Source organism: Palaemon carinicauda, chromosome 40 (genome assembly GCF_036898095.1).
Source record: "Palaemon carinicauda isolate YSFRI2023 chromosome 40, ASM3689809v2, whole genome shotgun sequence".
In the NCBI taxonomy this organism is placed as follows: Eukaryota; Metazoa; Arthropoda; class Malacostraca; order Decapoda; family Palaemonidae; genus Palaemon; species Palaemon carinicauda.
The window spans coordinates 17,147,155-17,172,154 of record NC_090764.1 but is presented as its reverse complement, the minus strand read 5'-3'; the positions used below and the strand labels follow the sequence as shown (position 1 = coordinate 17,172,154).

General features: G+C 33.6%; 1 protein-coding gene across 6 annotated transcripts in view; it reads right to left on the bottom strand.

The window, feature by feature from the left end:
- Positions 1-654: 654 nt before the first annotated feature.
- Positions 655-25,000, bottom strand: part of raw — a 163,783-nt gene continuing 139,437 nt past the window's right edge. For 4 of the 6 annotated variants that reach the window (XM_068363362.1, XM_068363361.1, XM_068363365.1 and 1 more), the window contains 12 exons: positions 9,000-9,117; positions 8,450-8,529; positions 8,062-8,174; positions 7,213-7,427; positions 6,782-6,890; positions 6,435-6,529; positions 6,257-6,311; positions 6,019-6,097; positions 5,621-5,791; positions 4,893-5,161; positions 4,444-4,527; positions 655-4,264 (listed from right to left, as the gene is read on the bottom strand). In XM_068363362.1, coding sequence (XP_068219463.1) covers positions 4,127-4,264; positions 4,444-4,527; positions 4,893-5,161; positions 5,621-5,791; positions 6,019-6,097; positions 6,257-6,311; positions 6,435-6,529; positions 6,782-6,890; positions 7,213-7,427; positions 8,062-8,174; positions 8,450-8,529; positions 9,000-9,117 — 1,526 coding nt within the window. In that variant the 3' untranslated portion in view covers positions 655-4,126. Of the gene's footprint in view, positions 4,265-4,443; positions 4,528-4,892; positions 5,162-5,620; positions 5,792-6,018; positions 6,098-6,256; positions 6,312-6,434; positions 6,530-6,781; positions 6,891-7,212; positions 7,428-8,061; positions 8,175-8,449; positions 8,530-8,999; positions 9,118-13,867; positions 14,500-21,901; positions 22,192-25,000 lie in introns of those variants that run through there. The other 2 variants (XM_068363363.1, XM_068363364.1) reach the window with 2 other exon arrangements.

Here is a 25,000-nt window from a genome sequence, read left to right as displayed (position 1 = left end):
AACCAATTACCCTAACACCAGCATAAGTATCACCGTTATATATATCTGTGCATACCTACTATGCAGTGAAGTGATATATCAATACTTCATTTGTATATAATGAATCCTTATTATATGATGGACAACAGTACAGAATAGCAAACCCTCTAATCCATCACATATCTTTCTTTCCAAGTGATCAATATAGAGTATTGGGCAACCATTCCTTTAATGTTAGGGACACAGTACTGTGTTTTTGCCATATCAACCATTGATCCAAGGTCCTGGTTTTGTCAGTAATTAGTTGAATAGATTAGAATCCAGACATCTAACCCAGGATTACTGTCACTACAAATATATGATTATGGAGATATAGGAATTTTTTTTTCTTTTTTTTTTTTTTTTACAAAGGTAAAATGTTTCATGGTGTAACTATAAATTCTGCATAGTAATAATCACTGACGTGTCTCCTTGAGGATGACAAAGTCATACACTCTTATCAGTCTATCAACCTCATAAATTTTCATGATGTATTTGGTGGTTCTCGTGTTCCTGTTTGCCCTCTATAACATACTATGGTATGTTCTTTCAACTTCTAAGAGGATAAAATACTTTTCCATTTCTTGAAATCTTGAAAATGAGGAGTACCATTGAATAGGAAATTAAAACAAATAGTATAATGCAAGATACTGATTCTTGTAAAAATAATCTATACATAATTATATATACAGTACAAGATTATTATGTATAACGAATGCAACAAAATATGACGAGGTCTATCACTGAAATGATGTACAGGTATATGTAAATTATTGCTAACAATCACAATTATATTTAATGAGGGCTCCAGCATGGGCATGCTTATGTCCTTGTAAAAATTACACATATAAAAATAAATAAGATACCTATACTTAGAACCTGATCTAAGAGAAGAAATTACCAGCTTGATACTTTATTATAACCAAACTATGTAGAGTTTTACCATATGAAATATGAATACTAATGAAAGACGTGTAACTTTTTTTTACCTCAGGTTTCTATTAAAACTGACTAAAGAAAATAATAGGAAATAAAATTTCCATGTATGAGGAGTATCCTTAATGTCATCAAATTAAAATGGAAAAACCAAAAATATGTTTTCATGACAATCATTTTCCTGCATAAAAAACTCACTTAGCTCTCCCAATCTATGCTATAATAAAGGATATATTTTCCTCTTGTATAGTTCATTGGGTTTCTAGAAGAAGGAAAGTTTAAAAAGGTCTGAGTAGAAGCAAATGAGGCATAAATCAAAGGTGATCTTTCCCAAAGAAATAATAAGGGAGATGTATTTTTGCAAACATTTAACCTCTTGATCATGATTACTTGATTGTTTTTAGCTCATTTAAAAATATCAAATTGACAAATATTCACACATAAATAACATACAATCAAACTAGTGGTATAAAGAACTGTGTATGTTGTAAATTTGACAAAAAGGGAGAAAGTGACTTAGTATTTTATGAGCTGCATGTTTAAGTAAAAAGAAAGGACAACTTCATGCATTTGGGAATGGAAGGGCAATGTATGAAGATGGAAATAGAATTAAAAGGTCTTTAATCTTCCAATGGTACCACAATGGCTGTATATTTCATGTAATAATTTCTTTTGTATGGGTGTGCACTAAACAAAAAGCACATGCAGTCATTACATCAGGCAAAAAATCAAATGAGCTGTCAATTTCAATATTACAATAAATGATATGGTTTGAAAACATGTATTTTGTTATGTAATATTTTCTTCTAACCTCTTCAACAATTTGAGCTCAAGACTGTTGACTTTAATATACAGTATAAGATGTGATTACCACATAATTTCTGGTAAATGAACAAAAATTATCTTACGTGCATTAAAGCAACTACTACACATATTTGTAGTAAGAGCAATCTTATGTTACAGTATTTTTTCACAACTGAAAGGATATAGCATTTGTACACATTAAATAAATAAATAACATACATTAATCTAATTCTTAAGACCACATATAAAAAGAGTTCAGAAGCAGCATCATTAGATACATCTGTTAATGTTTGAGGATCCCACAATAGGTTACTGTTCTAACTTCTTACAAGGCTATTGAGAAAAAATTAAACATACACAATTACTGAATTCTGTGTTTTAAAAAAATTTTATATACAACTTTTGGTCGTTCATATTAAGGATTAAGTATCTCAAGTTTCAATTGAATAATGAAATTTAGGATGGTATATCTTCCATAGTTACAAAAAATGTATCAGCTAATAACTTCAAAGTAATAGGAAACACTGACTACGACCTTTTACAATGTAAGGATTAGGTGTTGATGTTTTTAACATCCTTCTCTTAATTGACACTTAAAAAGCAGCCCAATCTGGATCAAAGCAAAACAAAAAGCATTTATATTAAATTAGCTACACCATAAATACCATGGGCATTTTCCAGGTTTTACGACACGATACTGCAGTGTAAGTATATTTGACAGTCAAGGATCTATAAGATTCCTAAATCTGCAAATGGTAACTTACTACTGCAAGAGATAAATTCTGTCTAGCATACGGTGGGTTGTAGACTACCAACACTGTCAACAGCTACATAATCTATAAGGAAATGGAATGACAGTGATTTAGCTGAACCAGTGAGCTTGAAGCTGTTTCTGTATTTTACAATCTTTCAATTAAGCTGCCGTTTTACAGTGACCCTCCATATACACAAACAAGCACCATTAAAAACACTCAACAACAGGAATGTATTTGTAAGTGACATGTCGTACATAATACAACCTAGCGAGAATCATCCTGCTTTTCTGATATGCAACTCACAAGGCTTCATGCACATTCATGTCAAAAAACAAACTATTCAGTTAATTGCATAATCTATCCAAAGACATAAAACTGTTCCTTGAATACAGTAATGTTGTACTTCAACTCCTGTGCCTTGTAACTTGATATTTCTGCCATAAAACTGCTTGTCTTGATATTTTCAGTTGAGCAGATTTGATTGATCAACATCATTCATTACGTGTCCTCCTTTACCCTGAGATGCCATTTATGCATAATTTCTGTGCTCATAATGGCTTTAATTAAGATCTTTTTCAACAGCATTTAAATAGTTGCTTCATTTTCCAAATTTATAGGTAAAGCGAATGAAAATGTAGAAAAAATACAGTATTTCCAAAAATTTGCACAGATATTAGCCAGTGGTTCTTGTTACAGTCACTTCTAAAGTTTTCAAACTTTAATATTATTGTACACATTAAAAACTATATCTATTTGCTTAAATTCAGTACTGAAGTATGAGTATTTTTTCTACCTCTTGCTCAAAGTTCACACTGTAATCCATAAGCAAACTGGTTTAAGTGTGCAAAACAGTCACTTCAACTAAGGGAAATACAACTGTGCTTTAAAGCAGAGGTTACACTTAGCTGTCGTTTCTGTATTCACCTCATAAATATAAAATCACTGGAGAATACACAATTCCTAGGAAAATTCCTGCAAGTATTAAAAATTGCATATTTTCTATTAAGAGCTTGAATAAATATATAATGTTTTAAAGCATAACACTGTATGTTTCTCATGTACAGGTATATATTTTGATCAGCACATCACAACTCGGTAAACTGCTCATTGTCTATTGCTGCCTGTATTTGCTGCACAGAAGCTGCATTCCTGATACCGTGGGATGTCTTTCATTTGCTTTAGTATCTGGTTATTTACATGCGGCACAAAAACCTTGAATATGAAAATAGTCCTCTCACTGTAATATGTTTTATCAAGTTCATTTTACTGGCTGACTTCAAGAACTACAATTGCTAAACAAACTGGAATATTACTTGCTGCAGCTGCTTCATAGATTACATTGGCTGGGCAGCCTCGTCTCCGGTATCACCTGGATATTTAACCAAATTTACTCCGGTATCGCCTGCATAGTCAGCCAAATTTAGTGACGAGCTTTGTCAGCTTTCTATAAAAACTGCTTACAGCAAATTGTATAATAAACTGGACCAACATCCAAAAGTAAAGCCCAAAGTAGATAAAATATCTACCATGTGTATCGGGTGCCTTCATGATACCCATCACTTAGGACTTTTAATCTTCAAAATGATAAATTCCCCAAATCCATCGAAGTCATACTATCTTGCACGGCACTTGTTGATAACGCACTCCACAGCTTCTTGGATGTTGATGAAAACTGGTATTCCATCCTTATTTGCTTGGTCAGTAAGGTAATGTCTCCCTCTGTTGTAATCCTTCATTGCCAACTGAGATAGCTGTGAATTTAAATACAATGAACGGTAATTGAAACGAGACCAACACATACTGTGAGCAAAAATGTAAACCATATACTGTATTGCATTTGCATCTTAAAACCTATAAGCTTAATCAGGAAATGAAAATATTCATAGTACAATATACCAGATCATAAAACAAAAAGTAGGTCAACACATACCTGTTCACCATTTACAACACTGTCTTCCGTCAAAGTCTGCACGCACAAAACAACATTACAACCAAGGCCAATGTAGTGCGAAGCCTGAAATGTAAGAATCTCGATATAGTACGTACAATTTGGTACAAATTTATGCTTTAAATCTAAAAATCTCATTATATCACACACTTTTTGGTAGAACTTTATGCTTGAAATTTAAATCTCTTATTATAGTGTAAAATTTTTGCTACAAATTCATGCTTTACATTTAATATTCTCATTACAGTACATATTTTTTTTATCAATTTATGCTTGAAATTTAATATTCCTTCGAAGTACTACACATTTTTTGGTACAAATTCATGCTCTCTAGTACAATAAACAAATTCCAAAGTATGTGGAACAATAACTCCAAATTCATTATAACAGTTATTACGAAAATAAAAAAATGTAATATGGTACTAACTTACCAGTGCCATTGCTGAAATCCCTCTCGTGTTATTTGTTATGACAAAAAGCAAAACTCGAGAGTGATCCATTAATACTGCTTCCATTGGCAAAAGGCGTCCTGAGCATGCGCTAGCAGCTGGATTGAAGTAGGATAAGCCATGTTTCAATAACATAGGAATGGCAATATCTTCTCTCCACGTGACTCGATTGCCTATCGATCCACCTAGGTAAACGTCTCTACCACCAGTGCTGTTTAGTGGTCGCAACGGTCTTCTGGGTAGTGCCCAACCTACAATAGAAGTTTATTTATATAAAATCTACTTTTATTTGTCAAAGTATTATTTTAGCTATTATATGAGTGTGTTAAGAGTATTCTAAGTTTCTTGCACAGAAGATCCTCAATTTACAAACTTAATAGGTTCCAAGATGTTTGTAAGTCGAATTTTGGCTTAGGGTAGGCCTAAACCGAGTCCCATGCCTACGATTTCAGCTATAAAAGTCGGCAAATAGTCCCATTTCATATGAAATAAATATCAGGTTATTGCAAATGTTGTTTTGATTACTGTATTAAATGATATGATATTTTTTTACTAAGTTTTAATACAATATCTGAGATTTGTGATTTTAGTTGGATTTACGTTTGTATCTCCCGATGTTTGTAAGTTGATGACCTTCTACCTCTAATATTTCAGTTGCCCAACAAATGATAATGTAGAACTGTATGACATAAAACACATGTCAATCTTACCAATGACTTTCTGGATTGGCGACATCACTGAATGAGTGAAGACATCCCAAAGTCTTCGGTTTTCTAAGCGTTGATTTTTAAACTCGGCCACAATACAGCAAAATTCATCAAAAGTCAAATGTATTTCATTCAGGGGTAATTCTGCACCATTTAAATCTTGAACGTCCATACCTATAAATCATACAAAATTTTCTTCATTAACAAAATCCAATACAAAAAATAATCTATAAACATTCAAGTACTTAAAACAAGGAAAATATGATGAAAATAAAGTATAGCATCCATGTTTTATGTTCAGACCATTATAAAACCCCAACTATTTGATTGTAAAATGTATTGGGTACTATATGTCATTAGTATTTTCATGCAATTATTAAAGTAATACTTTTTCAAGTTACCTTTTTTTGCTGCTACAATTTCTTTCAATTCGTCTGAACTAAGCTCTTTGTTGGTAACAACTTTGTAAATAACACGGGCCTGAGGAAAAACATAAAATCATTATTCAATGCACTGTACTTTAATGTACAGTACCTATATATGATATCAATTTATATTTCACAAATTTTTAATGCTTACAATTGATGCTATTTATAAAGCATGAGAAGAGTACAAATATTGTGCAGAAACCTCACTTACATCGGCTAAAGTTATGTGCTCTGAATTAGTGTTCACAAAGGCATCATGAAGTTTTCTGTAAAAAAAAAATACAAGTTAAATATTTTAACTCGGTAATATGCCGTAATACTTATAGAATATACAATACTGTACTGCAGTTTCAAAATGTTTCAAAAGAGGGACATCATGTGATACTTACATTAACTTATCTCCTAACTGGAGGTAGGGATATCTAACTGGCTGTACATGGTCTTCAACACCTAAATCTTGGGGTCGAAGATTCTCCCGTAAGATCTGTAAAAGGTAATTAACATTAATATGCGGATCCACATATATGAACCATATATGTTTAAAAAAGCAATTCACTTTTACTGTAAAATCTAATTCATCAATGATTAAATTCCATTTGAAACTATGCATACAGTATATAAAACTATATTTACTGATAAAGTTAATTTTAGAATGCCTTTTTTATTACTGTACTGACAAATATAAAATAAAATATAAAGTCTTAAACAACAACAATTATATGCATACGACACCTACTTTTGCTGTACAGTTGAGTGCATGATTGATTTCCCCAAAGACAGGGATTCCCTGCCTCTCGACAAGATCTTGGACTGTCTGGAGGCCATCGGTTAGGTCTTGGTATTCTCTGAAATTATTTTGTTATTCAGTAAAGCAAATTCAATTGGATCAACTGGAATAAATCTATGAGAAAAGGATCAAGAAGAATTTAACGTTTCATTATATAATTCTAATAATTTTGAACTCAAAAGCTAAATTGTTACTTAAAATTCCTTTTGAAACTAATCATTAATATTCTTCTCATCATAATTATATAGTATAACCAATTATCTAACTTTACATTAAAAAGTTTTACTCAAATACAGTAGATTACTGTAGTTCTAACAACAGCAAATTTAATTTCAAGCTTATACCACTCAAATTACCTTACAGAAAATATCTTCACTTACGATTCAGAAATTGGCTCTCCACAAATCAGCTGTCCAGGCCCAGTGTAGGCATCCATAACCACAACCAGCTTGCGACGGCAACCAGCCATGTACGCGGCTTCGACCATTGAGGCAACGTTCCGGGTGGAACGGTCCAGGACGAAGAATAGGACAGAAGCTGTTTGTTTTGCTTGATATTCAAGTTCTACCAGGGCTTCCTCCCAGTGAGATACTTGCTGCAAGGATAATAAAAGCAAGTTTAATTAAGTTCCTCTACACAAGTTTGTAAAACACAAGAACATCACAAATGCTTATAAGCAATAGCAATAGAAAATAGAATTATTCTTTTTTTTTACTGTATTATGGTGATGTCACTGTTTATGGTCCCACAAGTTCTCATGGATAAGGACATAGATACAATACACTATATTGCATTGACTATCACATTCTTTACGAATAATTTTAATTTATAGCCAAGGAATCACATTTAGTACCAATGCTACAACCACCCACTTGAAATATTATTATTATTATTACTTGCTAAGCTACAACCCTAGTTGTTAAAGCAGCATACTATAAGCCCAGGGGCTCCAACGGGGAAAACAGCCCAGTGAGGAAAGGAAAAAAGAAAATATTTCAAGAACAGTAACAACATTAAAATAAATATCTCCTATATAAATTTTAACAAAACAAAAGGAAGAGAAATTAGATAGAATAGTGTGCCTGAGTGTACCCTCGAGCAAGACATTAATGAAATGTAGCCGACTCTTTCAAATAAAAAAATACTTGTAACTTCTTTAACCTCTTTCATCCTAAATTTAATCATAACTTTGTATTTTGAAAACATAAACAGAATAATAAAGTACTCACAGGATTATAGAATGATATGCCTTGGTCCTTCAGCATGGGGATGGCTACGTTTTGTCGCCATGTAGTGGGATTACAAGACCCACCTAAGAAGACTTCATACTTTGGGGATGATTCTGTTTGGGGCAAAGTTAAAGACATATGTTAATAAAGTCTTTATATTTATCACAAATAGAATATATCATATCAAACTATACTCATAAATCATCCAATATTCATTTTTTTGGAGCAAAGTTAAAGACATATGTTAGAACTTAGAGAGTCTTTCTATCACAAATACAATATATCATATCAAACTATACTCATAAATCATCCAATATTCATTTAAACTAAAGGTAAAAGTTTAACCTTCTAAATGATTCTGAAATTTTTGCCTTACACTATTACTTACTTGACATTTTCCGTTCACTTCTTTTCTTCTCCACATTGTTCTTGTCTGAGAGTTTGGAGAGGAGTGCTGGTCGGGGCGTTCTGGTTGGAGTAATAAAAAAAAGAAAATTAAATATGTTTCGCCTCTTTCAATTTGCCTTTTTTTTAATTCTCAGAATAGTATTCTTATAAAGCTGGCAAAATCTATCTGAGGCCCTTTGAGCCAATAGGCGTAGGAGGAGATGGTGATGATGATGAAAGCTCTACCAAAGTAAAGATAGCAACATTACACACAATATTGACCCTTTCATCCCCAAAGGACGTACCGGTACGTTCTTGCAAAACACTATTAATTACATATTTTTACATATTTTTGATAATTTAATGAGAAACTTCAGGCATTTTCCAAAAGAATGAGACCAACCTGACCTCTCTAGGACAAAAATTAAGCTTTTTAGAGCAATTTAAAAAAAATTATATAGCAAAATGTGCTCGAAATTTAACCTTATGGTGGGGGTAAAAGGGTTGACAATATCACGGCATTAACTACTAAAAGAGACAAAACAACTCACTCTTTGTCGTAACATTGTCTTAGTTCTGTTGTGAAAAGACAAAACTCGCCAAAGGTGAGGCGGGGTCCTCCACTTTCCCTGTTCGAGCACTCCCGAGCGACGTGCAACATCTCATGCACTGCAAAGAACAAAACAATAATTTTAATATACAAAGTGATCTAAGTCAGAGGAATCAGAATAAAACGTAAGATAAATGAAAACCTTATCTTATACAATATTATATATATACATATATATATATATATATATATATATATATATATATATATATATAGTATATATATATGTATAGGCTATATATATATATATATATATATATATATATATATATATATATATATATATATATATATATATATATATATATATGTGTGTGTGTGTGTGTGTGTGTGTGAAAAAAAATCATAGATTTGTAAAAAAAAAATCAATTCACAATAAGGTATATATATTTTAAACATAGAAGCAATAGTAAACACGAATACACTCGTAAATATAAAACTCATGCAACCGTTGTATACCTCTTTCAGATTGGATCGCATTATACAATTTAGAGTTTTAGACCACAGGCGAATTCAATCAGTATCGTCATAAATAAGTTCTCTTTTCAGGCATTATTCATATGGTAAACAAAATGCCTAAATAATTACATACTTCCTTGAATTTCGATGTCATGTTTACTTTTTTTTTCCCCAAAACGTGAGTCTTTATCAGCCTTCTCGCCCCTATACCAATTTAACCAATAACAGTTTTCTATTTAGATTACAACCGAAAGAACGATTTAAATCTTACAGTTTTTATAAATTCATTATACCATAGGCATATTACCAAGGTCTAAAAGCACAGTCATAGACGGCCTAAGGTTGACTTGATACTTTTACTTTTACTTTTAGAGGTTTATTTCTCGCCCTCCATCAATGTCTTGAGCAGCGGAGTATCTCTCCCGGTCTATCTATTTCTAGAGTCGCAGAGACAAGCTTCCCAGTCCTTCAAGTCAACAGTCAAACTAGTCATGAAACCCTGCTCTTTATGCTCGAGATTCCGCCCCCTACTCTCCTCCGCAAGGTCGGCGGAGGCGAGATCAGTTGCAAGGGCAAACAGCTGGTCGTGAACTAAGGTCATAACCATTACCATACTGTCGACTGTTGCATTGAGGCCAAATTGCCAATGCATATCGAAATGCTAGATTGACTTTCTTATTTCAGGGTGGTAACTGAAACTAAAGTTACATAGAGATGCCTATGGCTATATATATATCTACACCAGCCTCTTCTAATGGACACATATAACACATGCGTGGGAGAAGAGCCAGTTTTAAAATTGGTTCCCTAATGCAAAATCCTTCGGATGGAGCCCCGTATGGAAATTCGTATTCCAAGTAGACGTAATCTTCATTTGGGCAGTGGGCGGGGGTTTACATTTTTGCGAGGGTGTGTGACGTGTCTCGCCCATGCCCCGTTCGGGTTGACGCCCTAAAACAGATTAACTGACGCCTACGAGAACAACTGGTGCTATTCCGATTGAACCCTTTTCTTCTTACCTTAAACGGCTTCGAAATCAAGCACGCTTGAGTAGGCCTATCGACTCACTCCCTCCCAAGTGTAAATTTGAAAATGTTCTTCTGAATTTCACATCTACGCGAGAAATAAAACAAATAAAGAGGTTTTATTATAAACCCATTCTATATATATATATATATATATATATATATATATATATATATATATATATATATATATATATATATATATATATAAAATCCACTCGGTCCACTCCACTCAAAGCAAAATTGGTAGCCACACGAAAGTAAATTATCGATTACATAGAAAATTCATATAAATAATTTTCTTATAATCAAGAAATCATACCCATATCACTTCAGACGATTATGTAAAATCATCGGATTTTGATTTTGAATAACAGCATAATAAAGTATTTTTCACAACGAAGCTAAAAAATCATCACAATTATGACCAGGCTTCTTTCCTCTCGACACAAAAGATACAATGTCATCTAGGTAAAGGCCCACAGCTCTTGCTGTATTAGCGACCCCATTAATCTACGTTAATGCTGGTAGATTCTTGTGTTTATAGCCCCAGATCAGCCCTATCGCTGATACTAAGAGAACACCTCTAAAAATATCCGTGACGTTGGAAAACGCACACTACTAATACTCCCTGGGTGCCATGCAGAGGGACTTCCGGGGGGAGGGGAGGAGGGGGGTTGGTACCCACGGCAGCACTCCACAAGTGGAACAAAATCGCTCAACAATACTCTATAGATAAATTCTGTTGCTCTGTTTGTTTTCTATACACATAGTTATATCTCCATTGATAAAATAAATTACCAGCACTAGTCAGCCTTCACGTATACCCGTATATTTCCCTCATGGTTTGAAATGCTACAGATGTGAAATTTCCATCACACCTGCAACAGATGCAGTGGCTTGAAGTTTAAGGCATTATATTAAAAGAGGATAATTCAAAATAGAATAACCCCCAAACAAACTTTTAGTTTCATTGTTTATTTTTAAAAGTGATATTTTCACTTGAGGAATGTTCTATAAAACCTCCCTTCATTCCTCATGTTTGTGAGGGGGAAAAAAAGAGCCTGTTTTTAGTTTCCCATCATCCCCACGTGCTGTGTCTGGCCAGGGCCAACCTTTTCTCCCAATGCGAACGCCCACCTTCAGATTAATATTAGTGTTGCACGCCCGTACTCATATGTTGCCGAGAGAAGGTGATATTTATAAGATACCCAGGGAGGCCCACCCATGAGACAAGGAATTTCATCCCTCAACATTTTTCTATTTCTATATCTTCTGTACCTTATATGTCTATTCTTGACTATTCATATTAAATATCAACATAAGTAAAAAATCACAATTATTTTCGTTTATAAAATACAATAAAAACATCCATACATCAATGCAGGACTATAAGAAATGAGGTTATCATTATTTTCGAGTTCCTTTAAGTAATGGCACCGCCAGATTAAACGAATAATATTCAACGTAATTCCATATGCGCTAAATACTAATTAGAAACATTTATAGACCCACATACTCTATCCTCATCTACATACTTTCAAACCACAAAAAAAGGTGAAATATTATATCAGGTTGAGAATTGACTACCCCCAGTATCCCAGACACAATGATTCAAATCGAGACTGAATATTTAATTCTGTATAATATATATCACTTATCTATTTCTGAGAGAGAGAGAGAGAGAGAGAGAGAGAGAGAGAGAGAGAGAGAGAGAGAGAGAGAGAGTTTACGACAAAGACACATGAACAAAATCTACATCACACAATAAGGATGTAATATTATGAATTTGTTCATCATACTTAAGCATGAAGAAACCTTATTAATATTACCATAAGTAACTACCTATACTTGTATATTTGGTTTCGATTGTAATGTTTTAAGAGATATATCTATGTTTTGGTGAGAAATATTTTTTTTTTACCTTTTATTGGACTGAGAATTTAGCTTTTAAAGATTTTAAAATTTTTAAGAAACATAGGTTTTTTAAACAAGATTTAAAATATTTATTAATCAAAGTTTTAATTTATAATTTATTTTTTTATCTATTATATTTACTATATATTTTATTTAATTCATTGATTAATTTTAATATAAATATTTTTTCTTCCCGAATTTAATAGGACCAGCTCTGTAATAATAATAATAATAATAATAATAATAATAATAATAATAATAACAATAATAATAATATATCCACAGAATGTAATGATCTTACCCAAGAAATAACGGGAGAATTCTTTGCAATGTATTAAGGGAGCGAACACATTCCGAGTAATATGGAGATATCAAGGGATTGCATGTGGTGACTGGGGTTAAGTGCATTATTATTCTTATTGTTATTGCTGTTGTTGTTTATTGTGTACACATTACACGAATCACATATGCTAGAATGTCTTTACGCTAATGAATAGTAAACACGATGTTGTGTTGATATTTATCCATATATATATATATATATATATATATATATATATATATATATATATATATATATATATATATATAATATATATATATCATTAATGTCAATCATGTATAAAACATAATAAAAACATTTAAATATCATTTAGAAATAGAAGCTAAAGTTGTTTACTGTAATTTGAATAGCCTCAACATTTTTTTGAATGATTCTTCAATAATTTTACCTTAGAAGGAATAAAATACTTCCACAAATGGATACAGTAACTTCGTAGTCCCCTATGGACGAGACTACAAGCACACACATTAACTCAATTACCAGCCATTCAATTTCAGCGGGCGCCAAAGTTCCCTATTCTGTAGCTTATAGATTAATCATAACATATTTTTAGTGGTAATCATAATCAAAGGATAACACTTAAAGCAAATTTTACCCACGTAGCAAAGATCGTGTTATGTTATTGATATTACATTAATAATAAAAGTAAATATATGAAGCATGTGGTATTAACAAAATGATAATAATGATATTTTCCACGTACAAATAAAGGAAAAAATAATATACTGAGAAAAAAATAATGTTAAGTAATCCATTTGGAATCTGAAATTACACGAACAACCTTCATCGAACAGAAAATTACAAAATAGCTGATCCTCTGTGCGCAAATCGAACACTGAATAACATATACTATAATAATTAAATAAATGACTGCTAGATAAAAAAAATCTTGAATATGAGATTTTCATTATGATATAAAATCAATATTACACTGGAGTACTTTAACGCGACAATGAAATCCTACAGCAAGCATCCAGACTTAACATACTAGCTGTATAATAAAGATATTTTTCTTACAAGCATAATTGACAAAATTGACTCCACTCAAACCTCATTATTACTTACTGGTCAAAATGAATGCCAAGAACTACAACAGTTGTATGTCAGCGTAAAGCCTACGCGCTAGGTTCTATCTCTGATGTTTAGAAGGGCTTCTTTTGTTGTGGTTGCACTCTAACCATCATATAGGTAGTAGCCCCTAATGTGTCCCTTATCAGAAGACTTTTTATCCAGCGAAAAGATAAGGCCTCTTCACTAAAAGATTAAATCGTCTCCCCGTTGGGTTATCTCTCAGTTATCCAAGGTTTACTGGAGCCCTTCGCCACTAACACTCGTCTTCGAAAAGATTGGAAGGCAGACGCTCCACATCAATACTCCGAAGCTGCAAGTTCCTTGGCCCTTGGGCTTCAATCTTGGAGTTGCACAGTGGGTGAGAGAGAAACGCAACGTCTTCTTTTCCGATAGCCACGATTTAAATCACTGCAATACGAGGTGGTTCAATGAACGGAGGTGTAGCCTTTCACACAAGCAGATCCACGTGATAAGGGATGATGCCTTTACGTAAATCCCCACTACGTTACAAACACCTTATACTATCTTACACACTGCGGAACAGCCAGCCACTGCACTTCCCACCAGGCACACAGCCACACACACTGACTGACTCTCTCGATATCTGTGAGAGTGATGGTGAGTGAGGCAGAGCCGAGTTCTCTGGTTGGTACTAGGAGGACTAGGCCCGCCCCATCCCCAATTCTATCGACCCCCCCCCCCCACCCCCACCCCGTTCCATCCCATGGTGTCTATCCACCAACAACCCCACCCTAGTAGTCCCTCTCTCTTGGTACATTCTCCCTTGTCACAAATACCAAGCATTCTGTTGGACAGACCTTAGCCGTCCACTTAGCTGTTTGGGGACAAGCAATCTACGGCCTTATACTACCGGAATACGGAAGAAAAAGCCTAGTCGTAAATGTGCCTCTTCCATAAACGTCGCAAAGGCGCTAATGCGAACATCTAAACTGGGACATGACGTCATGTCAGTAGACTGTGCCGACAACACTTACAACAATATTTGCGGAACACGCACTCACGTACGCACTCACATGGGAGTAGTCGAAGAGGAAAGGTACGGTATTGGAATAATTCCTACGCGATAATCTTATTAATTTATAGTGAAGATAGTCTGGATAACCATATATGATCATTTTATTACAAGAGTGAAAAACCAGGAAATGATACATGCCACAACATAACATAGTTGCCATTATTATTATTATTATTATTACAATCCAAGCTACAACCCTAGTTGGAAAAGCAAGATGCTATAAGCCCAGGGGCTCCAACAGGGAAAAATATTGGGGTTTTAAAATGATAATGAATGATAATGATTCGAATGGTTCTAGACAGGAAAAAGTACCATAGTATTGAAAAAGAAAAAAAAATCTATTGACTCTCGTAGTAATAATAATAGTGGTTGCTTTAATAGCAATTGCATATAAGACAACTCGACAAATCATTCTCGATAATAATTTTAAATTCTATATAGAAAACCTGAAAAAAATCCTCACTGTAATAATAGAACATAGTAAAAATTTCCCAAATAAAATCATACATTACAATTTTCCCAGAAAAAAAAACAAACATTAAAATTTTCCCTGGAAAAAAAAATCACATTAAAATTTTACCTTAAAAAAATCACATTAAAAATTTTCCAGAAAAAAACAAACATTAAAATTTTCCCCAGAAAATAATCCATGAAAAATTTCCCAGAAAAAAGATCCAACATTAAAAATTTCCCAGAAAAAAATCATACACAAAAAATAAAATTTCCCAGAAAAAAAATCACATTTAAAATTTCCCAGAATAAAAATCAAACATTAAACATTTCCCCCCAAAAAATCAAACATTCCAAATTTCCCAGGAAAAAATCAAACATTCAAAATTTCCCAGAAAAAAAAATCAAACATTAAAAATGTTCCACTAAAACTACTGACACATGAGACAGAAGTTGCAATCACAAAGCGTTGTTGCACATCATAAAAATACAACTACCATTGTTGCACATTAAACCACAATAAAAATAATTCAAACAAGTCTAAGCATTTCTCTGTTCCTATGGGGATAAGAGAGAGAGAGAGACTCTCTCTCTCTCTCTCTCTCTCTCTCTCTCTCTCTCTCTCTCTCTCTCTCTCTCTCTCTCCACCCGCTTGCGTGTGCCTCATGCTAATGTTGACTCGTAACTTTTTAAGTTTTCAAGAAGAGGGACAAAGTTTTCTGAAGCTTCTTTAGCTTCCGCATGCAGTGCGTCCTAGAAGCGAGGAGATAATTCACGAGTGAGATGTCAGTTCTCATTTTCACGTGATGTTTCTGTTTTCTTTACATAAAAAAAAGGTGTTTTTTTATTACATTGCACTATATCAATTTCATACACACTAGAGTACGTAGATAAGGGTGCTCATATTACGTAAGTACGTGCACATATATTTATGTGTGTGGATATATATATATATATATATATATATATATATATATATATATATATATATATATATATATATATATATATATATACAGTACGTGTCTATACACACACCTTATACATACATATTCATTATATATATATATATATATATATATATATATATATATATATATATATATATATAAATATATATCTATATACATATATATATCTATATACATATATATATATATATATATATATATATATATATATATATATATATATATATATATACAAAGTACCTGTTTACACACACACCTTATACATACATATTCATTTACACATACACACACACACACACACACACACACACACATATATATATATATATATATATATATATATATATATATATATATATATATATATATATATATATATATATATATGTGTGTGTGTGTGTGTGTGTGTGTGTGTGTGTGTGTGTGTATGTATGTATGTACGTATTATAGCCACGAAAGGAAAGAGGAAAAGACTTATTAGAGTTTGTACTTTCGTCCACCAGGGACATCGACAGACTTCATGTCCCTAATGGACGAAAGTACGAACTCAAATCTAGTCTTTTAATTTTTCTTTCCGTAGCTATAATACATATTTTATGCTCATCTTTCGTGATTTCTACGCACACATACACACAAACACACACACACACAACTAGAAGGAAAAGGCGGAGGGAGAGACGGTGGAGGGCGGCTGCCCAAAAGGTACTCTCGGTACTCCTTGTCCACCCGACCACACCGGACCAGCAGCAGCTGTTGACCTCGCTCCTACTGGCTCCTACACCCACATGATCCTACTGGACCTGGTCTTCATTCCCGTCTCAAAGCTCCATAATCACAGGCGCGCATTGCAATTCGCAATGCCATAGAGAGCAAGAGCTACGGTCCGTCATAAAAATAGCATCAATGTATTTTGTGTATTCAATGCTGTATTCCATGACAGGTTAAGTAATGCAATATGATAAGGAGGAATAACGGGACATTGTCGAGGAAAATAATGCTGACAATATTCATTACCTTGTCCGAGTGCTAATATACAAATACACACACACACACACACACATATATATATATATATATATATATATATATATATATATATACAGTATATACATGTATATATATATTTATATATATATATACACATTATAAAGATATATATACATATATTTAATATTTATATATATATATATATATATATATATATATATATATATATATATATATATATATATATTTATATATATACATTATATAGATATATATACATATATATATTATATACATATATATATATATATATATATATATATATATATATATATATATATATATATATATTTATATATTATATATATATATAAATATATATATATATATATATATATATATATATATATATATATATAAATAAATATATATATATATATATATATATATATATATCTATAAAACTATAATGAATATAAGAACGTGATAAATGGGTGATAGATGTGTATGAAATAGCATTGTTTGTACCCACTGCGAATGCAAATAATCATTACAAATTCATTCATAGAATGCATACTAAATTGATAGCAGTCATGTCACGTTTCCTTGGCAATATCTGATCTTGCATTCACATAATACCTCTACACTGTAATTTTCAATTCAGGTAGTAGGTTGGCCAGGGCACCAGCCACCCGTTGAGATACTACCGCTAGAGAGTTATGGGGTCTTTTGACTGGCCAGACAGTACTACATTGGATCCTCCTCTCTGGTTACGGTTCATTTTCCCTTTGCCTACATACACACTGAATAGTCTGGCATATTCTTTACAGATTCTCCTCTGTCCTCATACACCTGACAACACAGATTACCAAACAATTCTTCATCACCTAAGGAGTTACTACACTGTAATTGTTCAGTACCATTTTCCTCTTGGTAAGGGTAGAAGAGACTCTTTAGCTATGGTAAGCAGCTCTTCTAGGAGAAGGACACTCCAAAATCAAACCACTGTTCTCTAGTCTTGGGTAGTGCCATAGCCTCTGTACCATGGCCTTTCACTGTCTTGGGTTAGAGTTCTCTTGCTTGAGGGTACACTCGAGCACACTCTCCTATCTTATTTCTCTTCCTTTTGTTTTGTTAAAGTTTTTATAGTTTATATAGGAGATATTTATTATTGTTACTCTTCTTAGAATATTTTATTTTCCTTTTTTCCTTTCCTCACTGAGCTATTTTCCCTGTTGGAGCCCCAGGGCTTATAGCATACTGCTTTTCCAACTAGGGTTGTAGCTTAGTAAGTAATAATAATAATAATAATAATTGGTGACTGCTGACACTCCGTTTAATAAGATTGACAACTATCAAAGAAATTTCACTCAGCAATTTAACACATAAACTCATATCACGTACTTACAGATAACATGTTAATTATCAAGCTGTTTGCATCTAGAATCAAGCTGCGGATGTTGAGTAATTTCTTAAGCAATGCAGAGATGCAAACTGTTTGTTTGTTTGTTAACTTATGCTCAGGAATAGAACGACTTATACCATTCCCATGTCATTAAATCACCAAAACTCTGATTATTCGCTGAGAGAGATATTCAACTGCGAGTTATCGCATTCAAGGCACACAAGACTTTTTCGAAACTCAAAACATTTTAAAATTTTTGATTTTTAGAAAAAGAATATAAGCGCACTAGACAACTACACGAGCAAGAAGTGGTGTGACAGAATAAATAATCAATTTAACCCCTCACATTACTAATAAGGCAAAAGAAACATTAACAGAAACCTCATTAACCTTTTCAAAAGTATACCGATGCCTCACCGGTGCGCGTCTGTTCCCTCGACCAAAATTCGAAACAGAAATCTGGAGCTCAAAGTCCTGACGACGCTCAGTTCCTAAGAGAGTCCTTCCTGATGTGATGGACACTTCGCTCCGGATGAGATCAGAGATCACACACAACACAAGGAGAGGCAGAGACGAAGGACCGAAGAAGAAGAAGAAGTCAAGACGCCACGAAAAAGCACCCTACAAGGTCAAACTCTTCGCAGGTAGTGAGAGGCACATCCTCGTGGTAGTGGCTGATGGCGGCTTCCTTCCTAAGGTGAAACTTCTCTTAAACACATGGTGTAGGACGCCCCCGCTACCCTCTCTCTCTCTCTTCCTCCACTCTGCACGCCTACGCCCCTACTCGCCTACTACAAGTATTACTACGGCCACTACTACTACTACTACTACCCGCAAGAGGTAACATTCTTTGGAGTGGAGGATGGCATTATGATACCCACGCCTACTCATCCTAACTGGTCCATTCCTTCTCTCTCTAAAATGCTGGCTCTATCACTAGTCCTCTACACACACACACACACACACACACACACACACACATCAAACAATGTAGTCTTCCTTGTGGTGGGCGATGCCACAGACAACCTGGATAATCTTCTCTCTCTGAATGACGTTAATGAAGAAATGAATGTTCCAACTCAAGCCAGAAATCTTGAAAGGTTAATCAAAATATAACTTCACTGCCAATGAACTCTGTCTCATAAGAGAATTAGTTCTGTGACGATGTGGGCGTCAATTTCTTCTACGCAAATATCGATTAGCTGTTCAATTTTAGAGTTCTATAGCAGATTCACCTAAGTCCACTCGGCCCTGAGTGCTATGGTCGATGAACTTGGTGATACAGTAAACGCCCAAGTGGTAATTCGATCGCCACATACTAGCGTTTTGGATTAAATTTGATCAATTGACCATCAAAAGTCTTTTAGAATCGTAAATAATTAATTGCCATCTGCATCGTTGCTATAAAAAAGATACAAAGATATTATTTATACTATAACTCCCCTTAACAAGTTATTTTGAAACATGCAAAAAGTAAAGAATTAATCACACTTACTATATTCAAATGGCCAAACAGTCATATATAATTTACAAATGAAATAAAAAAATTACAAATAAAATGAAAAAATAACAAATAAAATAAAAAATACAAATAAAGTAACAAATTACAAATAAAATAACAATTCACAAATAAAATAAAAATTTAAAAATAGAATAAAATTTACAAATAAAATACAAATTTACAAATAAAATAAAAATTTACAACTAAAATAAAAAATTTACTAATAAAATAAAAATTTACAAATAAAATAAAAAATAAAATTAAATAACAATAATAATAAGGAAAAAGGAAAAAAGACATTCACAGAAACTATGTATGCGATGGGCCTGTATCACGTGACTCTAGATACTTTAGTTAAGCAGATCCAGACCTTAAACGTGACTTCTTCCTGACCCTTCCCACGCCTTGCTATTCCTCATACCCCCCCCCCCCCCCTTTCCAAGTAGGCACCCCTAAGACCTCAAACCGAACTGTAATTCGTAGCTTCTGGTCTTAAATTCACTTGTCGTCAGGCTTCAAATAGCATTGCACAGAAGATTAATTTAATCTGTATTGAAACTGCCATTTGATTTTGATGTATGTGTATATATATATATATATATATATATATATATATATATATATATATATATATATATATATATATATACTGTATATATATATATATATATATATATATATATATATATATACACAATATATAAATATATATATATATATATATATATATATATATACAAATAATATATATATATAAAAATAATATATAAATATATATATATACATATATATATATATATATATATATATATATATATATGTACGTATGCATATATACATATATATACATATATATAAATATATAATATATATAAATATAATATATAAATATATAAATATATATATATATATATATATATATATATATATATATATGTATATATACATACACACACACACACACACACACATATATATATATATATATATATATATATATATATATATACATATTGCTAGTTAATAACTGTTCATTAATCAAGCTTCAAAAATATCCTATGCTATCATACTCGAAATAAACTATCCCTGACACATGAATCCTCAGAGTACGATTTACATAGCATTTGCACTGCTTCAAGTGAAACCATTACTCTAAATGAAAAAAAAAATCAATATTTTTTCTAAGTGTATTATTATAAATGAAAAAAAAAATCAACCATATTTTTCTAAGTGTACTATTGTCATCATTAACACTCGTAACTGAATAATCTTATGGAAGAAATGCAAAGGTCATAAACATGAAATTTAGAGTCAATTGTTAAGTAAAGGCAACAAATACAATGTAATAACTCTTCGACAGAAGGCTGTATTTTTAATCTAACAATCACGTCACCAACTTCGTGAAAGCACATACTATTATAATGCTTATTTTAACAAACAACCGAGGCAATACATGATAATTACAAGAACATTCAAAACACTGCAACATCTGCATCAAATGTCATTCTTTCGCACAAGACATTTTCCTCTTCAGTAAACACAACAATAACAGTCTCGCAGCATTTTTCCAATTTGTCCTTCACGCCTGCGCTGTTACTTTATGCTCATCTTACACGAATGCTCATTTCAATCCCATAAAATATAAGTGAGATAAACTAGTCTAAGAGATAAAACTTACCCGTCATATTGGCCGATCCTCGTTGTTGCAGGATATTCAAGGCTACCAAGTCGTGTCCAACCATATTGTACATAAATGTTTTTGTCTTTCTCTCTTTTGAAAGTTGTCACAAATACCTCTTTTCAGCCGAGTGAAACACAACATAACGTCTCACACTACACCGACTGTAAACAGCGATCCGAACACGTCAGTTCAGACGCATGAGACTCGGAGGTAACTTTCCAGAGAATTCTTACAAGTGTGATAGTAACTGGGGAGCTTTAACGCACGCGTGCTTGTGGCACTTTCGTTGGGCGGTGGAGAGTGTCAACGTGGAGAGTGTCAACGCTAGGAGGTCTGGGGCCAATCTGGCACTCTCTAGTTATGCGTGGCTCTACAAAGGCTGCCTCTACCAACAGGAAACTTCGTCATCTTACTAAGAGCATGTCGCGTTTTCATGCCTTCCTGTGTGTAATACTGGTTCAAAAAGTCCGTTTTCTTTGGTGACGACATGGAAATGTTTAAAGAGACACGTTGATTGGGGGAAATGAATCTCTACATTCCAAACTGATTTTCCTGACATAATTACTATTTAATGATTCAATTACTTCAATTTCCTGCAACAAATCAGTGTTATGATACACAATATAATTCAAAATTGTGCAAGATATTTATATCGGTGATTCTGATGAGTAACTCAGGATGCCATTACTAATGTTTATGAAATCTGACATTTTTTTCTTGAGTCGAAATATTCGCAATTTACTCTAGAACGATCTATCATCGTATCGAAGCTTTTCTAGAAAATGATTGATACCTCCAACCTTAGTTTATGTGGATGAATTGAATATATATATATATATATATATATATATATATATATATATATATATATATATATATATATATATATATATATATATATATATCTATATATATATTTATATTAATAATTAAAACAAAATGCAAATAAAATTTCACAAGGCGATGAAAATTTGCATGCAAAGAATTTCTAATAACTTAATTACATTACGTGACTATTGTGTTGGTTTAAAAAAAAAGCTGGAAATTATAATAAAAACAAAATGCAAATGAAATTCTACCAGCGATAAAAACTTGCAAAGACTCTCTAATAATTTAATTTGATCACGCGACTACTGTGTTGGTGTTTCAAAGGAAAAATTTGAAATTATAAACTAAATTAAATGTAAATGAAATTCTACCGCCGATAAAAAAATTGATGCAATATCTAATAATTCAATCAGATCACGTGACAAGTGTGTTGGTGTTTTAAAAAAATGAAATTATAAACTAAATGAAATTCTATCGCCAAAAAAAATTTCATACACTTTCTAATAATTCAATCATATCACGTGCCCATTGCACTGGAGGCACGTGTCCAGTCTCAGGGATAAGAACAAACGTTGCAGCAGGATGACAAGACATAAAATACCCGACGCCTACGCGAGTTTCTCATTGTCTGCCGAGGTTCATTCCTACCTCCTTCGTCCCCCGGGGACATGGCTGCAGTACTGGGGGGTAGGACAGCTGGGAAATACCCAAGAATGGAGTAGGAGACACTAAGGTATGGAGTATCAGGTGGGCGGAGCTCTTGCGTAAGGCAGATAGTTTACTGCAGTCTTTATTATGGGACAATGTGGTTGGTCAGAGTCGCGACTGTGACTTTGGCCAGAGGTTTAAATATCAAATTGCCGAAGGAAATTATTTTCAAGTAAGAGTTTTACCAAAATTACCAGTGACTCTTCGAGCTTGGTCAGAGTTGCAAATGTGACTTTGACCAGAGGATACAATATGAAATTGACCAGAAGCAATGATTTAATTTCTTAGAGATTGTCAAAGAGAATTACCACCAGCTCTTCCACTCCATCTCGAGCAAAAAAAAAAAAAAAAAAAAAAAAAAAAAAAAAAAAAAAAAAAAAAAAAAAAAAAAAAAAAGAGATGATAAATTTCGCAACAAACGAGAATGAGCTAAAAATAAAACTAGGAAATACGGCAACCAATCCTCCGGATGTAGAAATTACATGTAACGGTAATAACGTCATGAAAATCTTTGATTTGATGAAAGTTTGGCAATAAAAGCTGGTGATATCCGCATGTTACATATCCAGACCATAAATATTGAAAAATCCCTGGCGTAACTACATGGGCCTGCGACGTCAGCATAGTACGTTTATGTGATAAATGCTTCATTTCTAGACACCAAAGAAAGAATGACTGCGAAGGTTATTCATTATCGGAAAATATTCTTACTACCTTCCACTCCTCTGACTGCCTGTCAGTGTCTCCTCTGCCTGCAAGTCAGTGTCTTCTGCGACTGCCTATCAGTGCCTCCTCTGACTGCCTGTCAAGGATCTCCTTTGACTGCCTGTCAGTGTCTAGTCTCACTGCCTGTCAGTGTTTCCTCTGACTGCCTGTCAGTGTATCCTCTGACTGCCTGTCAGTGTATCCCCTGACTGCCTGTCAAGGATCTCCTTTGACTGCCTGTCAGTGTCTAGTCTCACTGCCTGTCAAGGATCTCCTTTGACTGCCTGTCAGTGTCTTGTCTCACTGCAAGTCAGTGTCTTCTGCGACTGCCTATCAGTGCCTCCTCTGACTGCCTGTCAAGGATCTCCTTTGACTGCCTGTCAGTGTCTTGTCTCACTGCCTGTCAGTGTTTCCTCTGACTGCCTGTCAGTGTATCCCCTGACTGCCTGTCAAGGATCTCCTTTGACTGCCTGTCAGTGTCTAGTCTCACTGCCTGTCAGTGTCTAGTCTCACTGCCTGTCAGTGTTTCCTCTGACTGCCTGTCAGTGTATCCCCTGACTGCCTGTCAAGGATCTCCTTTGACTGCCTGTCAGTGTCTTGTCTCACTGCCTGTCAGTGTTTCCTCTGACTGCCTGTCAGTGTATCCCCTGACTGCCTGTCAAGGATCTCCTTTGACTGCCTGTCAGTGTCTAGTCTCACTGCCTGTCAGTGTTTCCTCTGACTGCCTGTCAGTGTATCCCCTGACTGCCTGTCAAGGATCTCCTTTGACTGCCTGTCAGTGTCTTGTCTCACTGCCTGTCAGTGTTTCCTCTGACTGCCTGTCAGTGTATCCCCTGACTGCCTGTCAAGGATCTC